We start from the raw sequence: 14027 nt of genomic DNA, 5'->3' as shown, positions 1-14027 counted from the left end.
AGTGAAACATGTTGACCCATGACAGCTTTAAAGCTCAGAAACAAGATAAACTGCGTTTTCCTCTCTAGGGAAACATCTTCATCACTCAGTGATTTATGATCTGCATATAGTTTTTTGTTCTAGTCAAAGGCTGATGAGGGCGGCGCTGTGGTGATCTGGTCTTATAAATGTGTTCAGGAAGCCCATCACCAACTACAGGATACTCATTTTATTACTGAGCGGAGTAGGAACCCCCTTCCCCATATCAAGGACGAGCTTTCAGCTCTTTAAAACTGAGCTAAAGACTGTGGATGGATCAACACCAATGAATATGATAATATCCCCTATTATGAAGTAGTGTTTGGTGATTTTATTAGTAAGTGTAATTTATTAAATAATGATTGGACCAGCTGGTCTACAGACATTTACAAAATGTTAAATAACACTGTAAATGGCGGCTTACCTGTATACACACACGTTTGTCGTGGTTTGTTTTAGTTTCAAAGGTAGGTGTTGCCCAAAATTAGGCCTTTTGTACATTTACAGCAGCAGTAAAAAGTTTGGACACACCTTGCTATTGAAAGTTTTCTTTATTTTCTACAGTGTGCAGTAAGGGTGTCAAACTCAGTCACAGCAGGGGCCAGATTCTGGATTCAGGTCTAACCTGAGGGGCTACCAGGGTCACCTTTTAAACTAGAAACTGTCAAACTCATTTCACCAGTAATAGAATATGAAAACACAAACTTAGCACTGATGATAAATGATTTTGACATTTAAAAGGTTAAAAATAAAGTTTAAAGGCTCACAACCTGAGAAAGGTAAATTTATTAGTTTAAAAAGGTCAAAACATGAAAATGAAAATTTTTTTTACTGGCAAATATATTAGAAAAAAAGTCAAAATCATGAGTTTAAAAGGTCAAAATATGAAGTAAACATTTTAATAATTAAATTAAAAGTCAAAATATGATTCAAATTTTTAAATTGAGTCTAAAAGGTCATACTATGGGATTATGAAGTCAAAGTTTCGAGTTACAAATATGAGATAAATACAACATAATTGGTTGAAAAGGTCAAAATTTTCTTAAAATTGACATCTCATCTAAATATTTTTACTCCTTACTTTTTCAGATTTTTTGACATAACAAGAATATCTTAAATCATCAAAGATACGTTTACATTTTTATACTTGAGGAAATCTGCAGACCTCAGACTGATGGGCCAGTTATAACACAAATATGAGATCATCTCACAGCCCAGAAAACCCAGCACTCTCTAAGCAGCAGCACTCTCACTCTCCCCCTCCTGAGGATCTGCTCACTGACCTGGACCTCTGGATTCCCCCCTCCCTTTGCAACATTAAATACATCTGTTAAACCTTTGATTACTCTGGTTTGCATTTGGGTCCACCACACCACCACCACACTTTAATCCCTGAAAACCTGAAAACACAAATCATAGCCAGAAAATTCTCATTTTTTGGAACTGAAATGTTTATTTTACTTCCTACTGAAATTTAAAAAAAAAAAATCACAATTTCCATAAAATTTAACAAATATATTTTAAGTATCTCATTTCATTCATTAGATGTTTTTGGTAACTGGTAATCCACTTGAGGGCAGTTTTTATGATTTATCAGATGGTATTCAGAAGGTTTTTTTTTTTTGAGTAATTTATTGAACATATTAATTAGATAGAGGTAGCATTAAGTGGTTAAAGGTCAAATATTTTACCTTTTTAAGACAAGTTTATTTTGGTCTCAGAGGTCCTTAAAACATGCCTGTGAAGTCTGATTCTGAAAAAACATTCAAGTATTGGATTTTTGCATGTCTAAAAACCCCTCCGTTGCAGCCCTGCTCAGAACGAGCTGTTTCCGCATCTGTAGCTTTAAATGGTAATGAGCTGTCTGACTCCGCCCCTCTCAGGAAATGGATGTAGCTGCGAGCTGAGAGGAGGATGGGGGGGGGGGGGGGGGGGGCTTTCTACCAAGCGGGAAGGGCCAACCGAACCGGGGGGGGGGGCTAACTCCCCATATGATATCATGAGGGGAAATCTGAGAATGGCTTGTTTCAGCACACATTTTCTGAAAGGTGGAGTATGGAGGGTGGTGTTTTCTGATTCTTGGGGGATTGTGGACAGGCCGGAGGCACATACTTTTTGTTGGAAAAGCCTGAAAAAGTGTATTTTGCATAATATGTGACCTTAAAGGGGTTTAACCCTGAGAACAGAGGATGGCTGTGATCAGCCAGGATTGACAGGAACTTCTTTCTAGTCCTCATTCTGTAAAGGTAAGCCAGGTGTTCAGCACTGAACCAACTATGTTTCACAGACTTTGACAATAGCTGTGAGTCTGTTAGGATTTCTAATACTGAGGGACCAGTGCCAAATGATAAGAGATAAAACAGAAAACAAGATTCAAACATTTTCAAATCAATGTTTTCAACATTAAAATTTTAGAGATTTCATAAAAAGTGCTGATGAGCTTTTTTAAAACAAACTGCATCTGCATGAAGCTCCAAAGTGGATTTGTTGTTGATAACAGTACCCAGGTGCCACCTCAACAGCCTGGCTGTTCATCATGGCTAAAGACACAATGAAAGGATTTTTGCTGAGATCCACCACCATTTCTCTGGTCTCAGAGACATTCATATTCAGGAAGGAGGATCTTCACCCCTCAACAAACTCTGAAACAGCTGGGCCATGACCAAAATCATCGGCCCTGAGCAGAGAATTCTCTGCTAGCTTCATGATGTCTTCTACTGGCTTCACAAGTCTTTAGAGTAAAGCATCAATAAAAGAGGTGATAGGACAGAAGGAGAGAAAGAATCAATCAGTAAACTGTAACCTGATACAGTCTTGTGAGAAAAAAGCCAACAGAACAATAAAAGTGAAAGAAGTCAGTCAGTCAGAGATCAGACTCTATGTTGAGTGGACAGAGCAGAAGGACAGAGACTTTAGAGAAAAGGTGAGTGTTAACAATTCAACCTTATTATTATTTGAGTGTTTAAATCTGTTTTTCATGGCTTCATGAATCTCAGTGTGCAGAGTAATAATCAGAAACCGTGCTGGAACAGTTCAGTTCATGTGTGCCTCTCCCTCTGCTCTCTGCTTTCGTGCAGCTGAGTAAAGTTCAGTCATTGTTGTTTGTGGAGTCAGAGATCCAACTCTTTTACAGACTGGGCTAATAACTGAAGCTGTTGAAGGAGTTAAGCTTTTCACACCCATCATCAGACTGATTTATCAGGATTCTGTTGCTCTGGGCTCACAGGGTTCCTGGTTTTCTCTCAGATTACACATTTGTTTGATTTCAGTCATTTATTTTAGAGGTATTAACATTTCCACCAGCTCTTTAAGTCCTCATGACAAAATAATGCTCCTTAGAGAAATGTTTTCACTAAATGGAGCTTCAGTTTGACAGGTACAGCTGGTCAAAGGTCTGTTTTATGACATGGGTTGAATTCACCAGGCATAGAGAAGGGAGTTTTATATCCAGCTAGACAGAATAAATGTTGGTTGTTAAATATTAACAGATCAGGGTAATATTTAAGGTTCAAAGTCTTCCATGAGCACCAGGAGGGATTTATTTGTTAAGATTTGTTTGTGATAAGGTCTGGATATCTAAGATTGAATTTAACCATTTTAAACCAACTCTAGCTCATTTGTTGGAGAGGTTAAGATAAACTGATCTGAATCCATAACTGATCTGTGTGTCATAGATCTGAGTAGATCAGTAATAGGGGTCCTGGCTTGGTAAACATGCATAAATCAGTGGATGGACAGACTTTAATGTTAAATCAGTTTAGTGAGGCTCTGCTGCATGTTATCACAGCTCTCTCTCCATACTCTGGCCCAGCAGCTTCAGTCTTCACCAGGGCTGTGACCAGATCTCAGGCCACAAGATCTTACAAGACCAAAACGTCACAAGATTTCTCGTGGAGGTACAAAATGTCTCACAAGAATAACAGGCAACATATATTCAGATGAGCAGCTGCCGTGGTCAGTTTAATAGAATGTGCCCTAGTATTGCTTCTGACTCTCTAAAATCATTTGAGCGGCAGCGAGAAACAAACAGCTGATCCTCTGTAACCGTGTGTTTTCATTGCTGCTGTATTGCAGCACCGTCATGCTTTCCCTCAGAAATATCAGTAAATCTGTTGGCATTGACTTTGTTTATCCATGTGGATGCATCTCACCAAACACTGATGTCATTGGGTTATTCATAAATGAACATTTCAACTTTAATCTCAAGTGCACAGCATCATTTGTCCTTCTCCTCTGGCCCTAATCCTCTACTGTAGTATGTAACCTTGCCTGTCCAAGGTAAGTTGGTTATCCTGGCTCAACTTATCCGTGATCTGGTTGCACAAAAGCGGGATAGTGGAAAGCGGGATATGTTACGGCATAAGTCACCATGGAGATTTATTCTGTGGAGCTAGCCTGCTCCAGACCAGGCTAGGTTCCAGGATCTATTTAATCTCATCTATTATCTCAGTCAGCAATCACCACAAATGGAAACCAATAGTAATTCCACTGCCCACTACACAATGTTACAACATTCAACTAGACCCACAGTCATTATCTAAACATTTGTGATATTAAATTTCAATAATTTTAGATGAATGATTTTAGATGATTTTGCAATCATGAGATAATTTACAGTTTCCCATAGACTATATATGCCATATAAATATAAATACACATCAAAGAGTAACATGAAGTTCCTTTATTGAATAAGAATAAATAAAAACAAATAAACCACCAGTGGTTTTGCTGACAGTTACCTAAGTATTGTCTTCATTAGATTCCTGATATCTGATAAAAAAAAAAAAAAAAAAACAACCAAACATCGATGGAGCCAGACCATGCAAACATTTAAAACAGCTAAAGATCACTTTAGCTAATGAAGCCTCTAAAGCTAAACGTGCTGCAGGTTTGTTGTCAATTTCTGTCCATTCTTTTTACTGTCTGGTTATATAATGATATGGTTGGTTTTAAAGCTCTCTCTGCAGGTGACAAAGACAGGGTCCTTCAAAGGATGCTTGTTCATGTGTAGTAAAAAACTTAAAAAGAAAGGACCTAAATGCAAAAAGCACAGAAAAATCTTTAAAATGCAGAAACTACAATAAAGGTGCTAACAAAATCAAAATGTACAAACATGCCAAAAATACTAAACCTAAGGCTGGAAGCATCCCAGATAGCAAAAGACATTAATTCAATGTTGGATTTTGGTCAGACTGGTTATTTTTAGTTGAGGTTGAATAATCTATGTTGATTCAGTGTTTATTTACAGTTACCATTTCAACGTTTGAAAAAACGTTGTTGAATCAGTGTAGTATAGATGATGATTTTTCAATGTTGAAATGCCTGACATTGAATTGACATCGTTTCAATGGTGCTGATGGGTGGGTGGGTGGGGCAGGCAGCTCACAAGACCAGCGAGATCTCACGGGACTTGAGTTCAAACTGTGGCGAGCATTTGGGCATTTGTGGCAAATGGGCACAGAACGGCAGAGAAACAACACTTCGTCCTTCTCTGTGTGAGACAAACCGGTAAGTCCTTATGGAATATAATTTATTATCCCATTCAGATACCATTTCTGGTTCCTGGTTGGTGGTGGTGATTACTTACTTCACTGTGTTTCCTCTGAGGCTGCTCCCTTCCCCCCTTGTGGTGCTGAGGATGATTGGACACACCTGTCTCTGATCAGTGATCAAGATCCCTTTAAGAAGCCTGCAGAGACTCTCTTCGGCGCCAGAGAACTGCCAGCTACTCCTTGTGGTAACATTGGTCCTCGGCTCTCTAACCATCAGCGATTTTCTTGTGAAGATATTCTCCAGTATTTTTTGTGACCTCGCTTCTAACCCTGCAGTTGCTCTTCTTTCCAGTGCCTCACTCATTTGCCTGACCCCAGCCTTAGCACTCTCACTCCAGAGCCCTCACTATTCCCCCTCACTGGACTCCCTCCCTTCACTGTGGAAAAAGATTCTGTTCAACAATAAATCTGTTAAAACTTCATCAGTCTGGTTCTGCCTTTTGGGTCCAACACTCCACCACACTACAGATATCACTGACAAATAGACTACTTTGGAATGCTCCTTGCTGAACTATACTATAAATAGAGTAACAAAGTGAGTATTTTTTAATGAGGCATATTGAAAACATACAGAGGAAGTTTAAAAAGCGTTGAAATGTCGCTTTAATAATAACATTGTTTCAATGTATAATGCAACACATATATAGCTGAATCAATGTTGATGCAATTCTTCATTCCTTCAATGTTGATCATATCATAGTTGAATCAAGGTTGATTCATTGTCAGAACTAATTGGAAATTCAACGTTATTTCCATGTTGATCACAGCGAGCACGTTCAATGTGTTTTTCAATGTCTGATATCAATGTTGATTCCAATCTTCAGCCTGATGATATCGCAATGTTGATTCAATGACTTTTTGCTATCTGGGATGAAGGAACACTGGAGACACAGAGAGGTTCACAAACTGGGGATTCATGGGCAGGATACACAGCAGGATTCACAAATGAACTGACACAGACACAGAGGGTACGCTCACATCGCAGGCCTTAATGCTCAATTCTGATCTTTTCTCAGATCAGATTTTTTTTGTTTGCCTGTTCATGCTGCAGTCAACTTCCAAAAGATCAGATACGTATCTGATTCAGAACCACATACGGAAGTGGCCTGAATCTGATTTGAAAAGATCAGATTCAATGTGAATTGCACTGTACACCCTGTCAGAAAAAAATCTGGTATTAGTCACATTTGAGCAAAAAAATCAGATTCAGGCCACTTTTAACTGCAGTGTGAACGTAGCCAGAGAGACACAGAAACTAAATAGACAGGGAGTGATTAGACACAGGGAGACAGGCCAATGTCACAGGGAAAACGAGACACAGGTGAAGGCAATCAGGTTGGGGGGAAAAACGTTGGTTACGAGTTGTAACCCCAGTTTCTATGAGTATAGGCTACGCCCTCTAAGGCTATCGCTATTGGGTTCATCCCTCGCGCGCCAGCGCAGTACTGAAAAAGTGTTAGTCAACGCCCACCTGCTACGTGAGCCCCAGGTATGGTATATATACCCCCGCAACCGTACAATCAGCTCCCTAAAGGCATTTCTTCAGTCTAACGGAGCCAGTGGGGCCCGATACTTAGAGGGCTGCACCTATACTCATAGAAACCGGGGTTACAATTCGTAACCAACGTTCTATTTCGTATAGGTTACGCCCTCTAAGGCTATCGCTATTGGGTTAGAGGCAGAGCAGGATTTAGTCTATGCCACACTGGGTCCGGATGGTACCACAAGCACAGAAACGCCACTCCAAGCAATAAATGACCTCTACGAGCTGTACAGCATGAAGAGGAAATAAAATATCAGCCACTCTACTCAGACACGGCACTGAATTCAGAGTGTAACATGGAGAGGTGTGAACCATCCCATGAATAAAACCTTATGAAGGAGCACGGGGAAGACCATGAAGCTGCAGTGCAAATGTCATCCACTGTCATCCCTGCATGCAGAACTGCAGAGAATGAAATGCCTCTAATGGAATGCGCTCTGATGCCCAGAGGAGGCTCCACTCCAGAGGAGACATAGGCCTGAGTGATGGCATCACACAGCCAGTGAGACAGGCGCTGAGCAGACAGAGGGAGACCCTGCTAATGCTCCCTGTAATGCACAAACAGCTGTTGAGATTTATCTAATCCAGCAGTGCGCACAACATAACATGACAACGCACGCACTGGACACAGGAGGTTTGCCGTGGATTCTTCCTCTGATCCGTGAGGAGGAGGACAGAATCCATCCAGTGTTATCACCCTGGATCTAAAAGAACTGGTGATGTTCTTTGGCATAAACACAGGGTTAGGGCGCAACACAGCTGAACTGCCATCTCCCTGGATCCTGAGACAGGAAGGAGACACAGAGAGGGCAGATAAATCACTCAACCTCTTGGCTGATGTCAAAGCCAAAAGCAGGGCAGTTGTGGTTGACGCACACCTGAGAGGGACCTGATCCAAAGGCTCAAAGGGAGCTTTAATCAGTGTGCATAAAACCAGCACCAAATCCCACTGTGGAGCCAGGCTGCGTAAAACCGGCCTGCGTCTCTGCACACCCTTTAGAAAGCACTTCATCAGTGGATGGCTAAACACTGACCTGGCCCCAAAACCCTCATGGCAGGAGGACATAGCAGCAGCGTAAGTTTTTACGGTGCTGAATGCCAAATTCCTGTCAACTAGCTGCTGGAAGAATGAAAGCACGAGGGGCAGTGGACATACGGTCAGAACATGGCCTTTATCAGTGCACCAGCGCTGAAAATCTGACCATTTAGCCGCATAGGATGCTGTTGTAGAAACAGCTCTCGAGCTTTGGATAGTGCTCACAACATCATCAGCCAGGCCGAGACCCACTAGGCGCTCCCGCTCAGCGGCCAGGCCCACAGATGCTGGCTGATGACTGGATAGCTCGTGACCAAGCCCCTGGCCTGAGAGAGGGCATCCCTGCTCCAGGGAATCCCCCATGGCTGCCTGTGCGTCAGCTGCTGCAGACAGGGGAACCACGACGCATTTGTTCATTCTGGGGCTACCAGGATAGCGCATAGCTGCTCCTCCTTCACCCGGTCCAAGAACCGTGGCATCAGTGGAACCGGGGGAAAGGTGTATGGGGGCAACAGCGGCCACGGCCAGTGCACAAACGCATCCACCCCCAAGGGTGGATTGTCCCGTGCGCTCAGAGAGAACCAGCGCTGGCACTGTGCATTCTGCCGTGCAGCGAAAACATCCACCTCCGCCCTGCCAAACCGGACCCATATCTGGGAGACCAGATCCGGATGCAGGGGCCACTCTCCATGCCCCCCCCCCCCCCCCCGGCATGACATCTGCCCCTTTGTTCATCTCTCCAGGGATGACAAAAGCTCTGATGGAGCGCAGATGTGTGTGTGCCCAACACAGCAGCTCCCTGGCTACATCCAGCAGTTGCACAGAGTGCACCCTGCCCTGCCGATTTATGTAAGCTGCTGCTGCTCTGTTGTCTGTGTGAACCAGCACATGCTGATTCAGCAGCAGCGGGGCGAAGTGTTGGACCACTTTCCACACTGAGAGGAGCTCCAGGACGTTTATGTGAAGAGAAAAGTGAGCTGGCCACTTTCCCTTCACTATGTGCATCATGCAAGTCCCTCCCCACCCTGAGAGAGATGCGTCTGAAAAGACGGAGAGGGGCATCCCTTCCTCAGCTCCACGGACTCTTCTGGAGCCATTGAAGTGGACTGCGCAGCCATCTTCATGAATGAGTGTGCCAGGAGAGTGATGTTATTTGCCGCCCCTGACACCTGATAGGCGCACTGGTGGGTGCGGTCAGCCAGGCAAGCCGTCAGTTGACCCATTGTAGAGGGCGGAACAGGGTGCCGTCCCGCCACCATGTTGGTCGAACGGACCCCGAAGAAGGCGGTAAGGTTGGGCTCCTGCGGGGGAACAGGTGGAAACCCAGCATCGGTGAAGCCCTCCACCCTCGTCAGTGGCATTAATGTAGCCACAGGAGCCTTCAGCGACTTGGGGTCTGCAGCCGCCCCTCCTGGTAGGGGATAATGCTGGGGAACTGGGGCCAGATGGGGTCCTGCCTGACCAGACGGATCCGGGGGAAGTCACTAGCCATCTTATCCGGAGGAGTGGGCACCTGCACCACCGGCACCACAAAGTCTCTGCGGACAGCAGCAGACCTGATTATCGCTGAAGGCTCCTGCAGCAAGCCACTGAAGGCAGGAGTGGCAGTAGCCGCCGTGCAGGGCACCTCAGGGGAGCCTGGGCGTGCCTTTGCTGAGCCATCATCCAGGTGCTGTTCCTGCTCCTCAGGAAGAAGGAGGGGAACAATGGGGGACCCAGGCGGCGAGCCGTGGATGGAGGGAGCCGAGTTGTCCGACCCAGGCCCAGCTCCAACATGTCCAGGGCCTGATCCACCGAGTAGGAGTCCTGCACAGGCCATACATCTTCCCCTAGAGCAGCGAAGTTATCCACCCTCCGCTGCTTCTTGGTGAGAGAAAGACAAGCACAGTAAGGGCACGTGGCACGTGCAGTGAGCGCGATGCCCAGGTGCTCCGGGCCCATGCAGGACTCGCACCGGGGATGCAGGTCATCAGGCATTATGTAGCTCGGGCACATTCTGACTGCTCTGGACATGCTTGCAGATGAGGAATATTGCCCTCTATTGCTCTGTGTGCTCTTTCTTGCTCGCTGGATGCTGAAGAAATGAGGGAGCTGATTGTATGGTTGCAGGGGGTATATATACGGTACATGGGGCCCACATAGCAGGTGGGCATTGACTAACACTTTTTCAGTGCTGCGCTGACACAATAGCGATAGCCTTAGAGGGCGTAGCCTATACGAAATAGAACACAAAGGCAGGAAGAAAGCCAAAGAACACACACAAGGAGAAGAAAACCACAAGATAAAACAGGAAACACTGAACAGGAGAACAAGTAACACATGGAGAGATGAGGATAACAAAATGACACAACTAGAAACTAAACTGGGAAACACAAGGACTGGGGAACACAGGAGGTTGAAAGTCAAACACAAGGAGCACAAGAAACCTCAGTAACTAAAAATTAACACAACAAAACCCAAAACCATGACAATGCTACCACCAAAATAAGATCCAGCTATGATCAGATTCAAGCCAATATTACTCTAAACCCAATGTTGTTCATGTGTTCCTCCCTCTGTAGAGTTCAGCCTTAGTGGATGAACATCTGTATTATGTGGTGTTATCTGTGTGGAGCTGATTGAAGAGGGACTCAGACCACCAGCTGCAACTGGCTGATTATTTAGTAATATGAACCTTGCTGAGTATTTCTGGACAAGTGTCATCAATTAATAAATAATACTGATGTCTCTATGACATGCAGTTCCTCCCACACAGGTGGCTCTCCAGCCCCCTCTGAATTTGGTGCAGTTAGCCTTGATTTCCCCTTTGCACATGCTCTGCGGATCTGAAGCAATCTCTTAAAAAAGCCGTACAATTTTTTAGTGGAAGGTTAGCATTACCACATTGTCAGCCCTAGATGTATACATTTTTAACACATTTGCTAGTAGCTGTAAGCTAACTGAAACTACTGCTTTGCCTGAAGAATCACTCAGGAGGGCCCGGGAAAAGAGACTCCTTTTGACCTGACACATTCAGCACCTCAGAAATGGGTCACATCTCTGGATTAATATGAACAATGGTACATTACTCTAGCACTAAAACTTAAGCAACATATGAGCAGTCCTTTCAGCTGTGTTTTCAGATTTTTAAGTTGTAGCTCAGTGAAATATTGATAGAAAACCCCACTGATAATATTTACAAATGCATTTATTAAAATAAGATGACAATCATGAACACTGACAAATATTGTTGCTGGTGGGCTCAAAAGGCTAAATTATCACTCTGGATAATGAGATGTGGATGCTTCTCCATATTTACTGAACACATTCTATCTGTGTTTATCTCACCTCTATGTTTCTTCTTCTCAGGTTGATTGACCTGTATGGTCTATTTTGTTTTGGGTTGAGAAGATGAGCAATCAAGGGGACAAAAAGGAGGACAAAGCAGAGTCTCCTATGTCCAGCGCTTTCTCCATGAAGAGTGACCGGTCTAAAGGTTTTCCTCCAGACTTCAGTAATGAACCAGGACCAGGCACGTCTCCTTTTTCCAGCAGTCTCTCCATGAAGAGTGACCGGTCTAAAGGTTTTCCTCCAGACTTCAGTAATGAACCAGGACCCTCAGATTTCCAGTAAGTAACTTTTTTAACCACCGAACTTTCAAACTACAGAAATTCATGCTCAAAGATCAAGGTGAGAAACAAAAGGCTGTTGCCATAGTAGAGCTTGTTTAGTGTAGCCCCGTGGTTTTCAACCTTTTCTTAGCCAAGGCACAGTTCAAACCAACGCAAAGTCTTAAGGTAAACCTATCCATGTCATTAAAAAAAGCCCTTATACACTTTCAGAGGACTGAACAGTGACCCCCACTGTCCCAGAGCCCCCCCCCCATGCTAGCTCCCACCATACCAACTCAGAGACATCCTTTATCTTACCTACCCGACCACATGGCCGTCACAGTCCAAACAGCATCACAAGCTGCCATTTTTCCTCCTTATCCTTCTACACTGACTGGTTTGCTCTGCTTCATCTGACTTCTCCTTCTCCTCTGTCACTGCACTCCCAGCTCTCTAGGTTATGAAACCACAATGAAATACCCTGCAGAAATATTAAATATGGTGCTATGATGGATGTTTTAGATCTTGTATGCATCTATCAAGTATTCCTTGAATAGTTTATAGAGATATTAGTAGGTCTTTAAACTATGTTCTAAAGTTAAAGTCAGGTTCTTATAGATGCTTGTCTCTGTGGTCAGATGACACGTCCTGAGCAGGATAGAGTTTAGACAGACTCCAGAGTCCAGGTCTTGGGGTCATTGGAGTTAGCTAGCTGATGAGTGAAGCCACATGTGTTTGGAACATGATGTACTCTGTTTTTCTGACAGATGAACATGAGCATCCTAACTATCGCCTTCTCTGTTGCATGCCGCTCTCATGTCCCACATGTCAATGATGATGCTGTCTGTGCCAGGACTGCCCTGGTCCAGAGAGATCCTTCACCTTGGTCTAGATGCTGTCAAGCTACTGATGTTCATTGAAGGCCTACATAAAATATAGTTTCTTAGTCTTGTGGTTAGCTCAGTGTCTATTACTCTATTGTCAGCGTGTGTTAGATTTGCCACCTTGGGACCCTGTAGACAACTGTGTGACTGTGACTATTTGGTCACTGTGATTAAAGTAAAGTATGGTAGCCATTAGGGCACTCATACAACATTCACTTTTTATAACATGTGCTTTGTCATAAAGCTCCTGCCTGATTGATGTGAATATAATATTTTAAAGAGCACTGCCAAAAAAGCTAGAACAGGAAAGAAAATAATTCCTGATGACTGAAACAACCCAAAGCAGCTGTCTGTCATCTGTTTATAACCAAGAATTCAAATCTGCAGAAATATTTCTGATCTGCCCAAAATAAATATTTTAAAAATGTCAGTAATTTTTTCAGTCTCTGAATATTCAGGCTGCAAGTGCTGTGTCATTTTTTAAAACCTGGTTGCTGTTTGATGTAAAACACAATACTCCAGAGTTTATGCCTCATGAAAGCTCAACAGGACTTTTGAAACAGGAGTTAGAACCTCATGATCCTTCTTCTCCACAGAATAATAAAGAGATCTGTTCCACTGGAGGAACAGCTGTCCAGCTGTGCTCTGTGTCAGGACGTCCTGAGAGATCCAGTTTCTACCAGCTGTGGACACCGTTTCTGCAAACAGTGTATCAGCTCATACTGGGACCAGTCTGCTTCATCAGGAGAGTCCTCCTGTCCCCAGTTTGGAGAAAGACCACGACCGCAGATATCCAGTCAGTCCAGAACTGTGAAAGGTAAGACTGATTTTATTGGTTTATTTTCATTGAATATTATAAAAGATCAAAAAAATGTATGATAATTAAGCTAATGTTAAAATGATATAATTTCATTTTTTGTTGTGCAGGAGAGGTTAGAAGACCGTATAGGGTGATGAAGATGCCTCCTCTCTGAAGAGTTAGTCCAGGCAGCAGTGTAGGTTAGCAAAACGAACAAGAACATAGAGATGCAGATTCACAGGGCATAAAGCATTTCACTCAGATTCAAGACGTATTACCTTTCCATCACATTAATGATCTTCTTAAATGCTTTTTAAATTATGATAATGAAGATGCTACAAGCAACAAACTACATATTTTATGTAGAGAAACATGTAGAAACGAGGTAGTCTATCAGACGTGTGTAGTCTGCGGAATTATCTCTTTATCATTTTAATGTGAATAATAATTCATAGTATCTTAGTGCACAGCAGAGCACCTTCTTATAAATAAATAGGGAATGAATTGTGAAATGTGAATTGGTTTTTACTCAAAATAGATTTTGCATGGATCATGACGGAACTACTGAAATCGATTCAGTCTGTGGCACCTGTGCCTCAGTAGGT

General features: G+C 43.3%; 1 protein-coding gene across 1 annotated transcript; it reads left to right on the top strand.

Annotated features, from left to right (window-relative positions):
* Positions 1 to 11505: 11505 nt before the first annotated feature.
* On the top strand, positions 11506 to 13597 carry LOC121511325 (E3 ubiquitin-protein ligase TRIM22-like). Its single transcript, XM_041789969.1, has 3 exons — positions 11506 to 11757; positions 13220 to 13440; positions 13551 to 13597. The coding sequence occupies exons 1-3, from the start codon at positions 11540 to 11542 to the stop codon at positions 13595 to 13597; spliced, it is 486 nt and encodes a 161-aa protein (XP_041645903.1). The 5' UTR covers positions 11506 to 11539.
* Positions 13598 to 14027: the final 430 nt, after the last annotated feature.

This window comes from Cheilinus undulatus, linkage group 1 (assembly GCF_018320785.1).
Source record: "Cheilinus undulatus linkage group 1, ASM1832078v1, whole genome shotgun sequence".
Classification (NCBI taxonomy): Eukaryota; Metazoa; Chordata; class Actinopteri; order Labriformes; family Labridae; genus Cheilinus; species Cheilinus undulatus.
Note: the sequence above shows the minus strand (reverse complement) of the source record. Positions and strands in the feature narration are given on the sequence as shown.

Excerpts from the sequence above, each read along its gene's own strand:
- LOC121511325 (XM_041789969.1), top strand. The coding sequence starts at position 11,540 with ATGAGCAATCAAGGGGACAAAAAGGAGGACAAAGCAGAGTCTCCTATG. Across the intron at positions 11,758-13,219 it reads CCAGGACCCTCAGATTTCCA|AATAATAAAGAGATCTGTTC; the intron begins GTAAGTAACTTT and ends TCTTCTCCACAG. Across the intron at positions 13,441-13,550 it reads TCAGTCCAGAACTGTGAAAG|GAGAGGTTAGAAGACCGTAT; the intron begins GTAAGACTGATT and ends TTTGTTGTGCAG.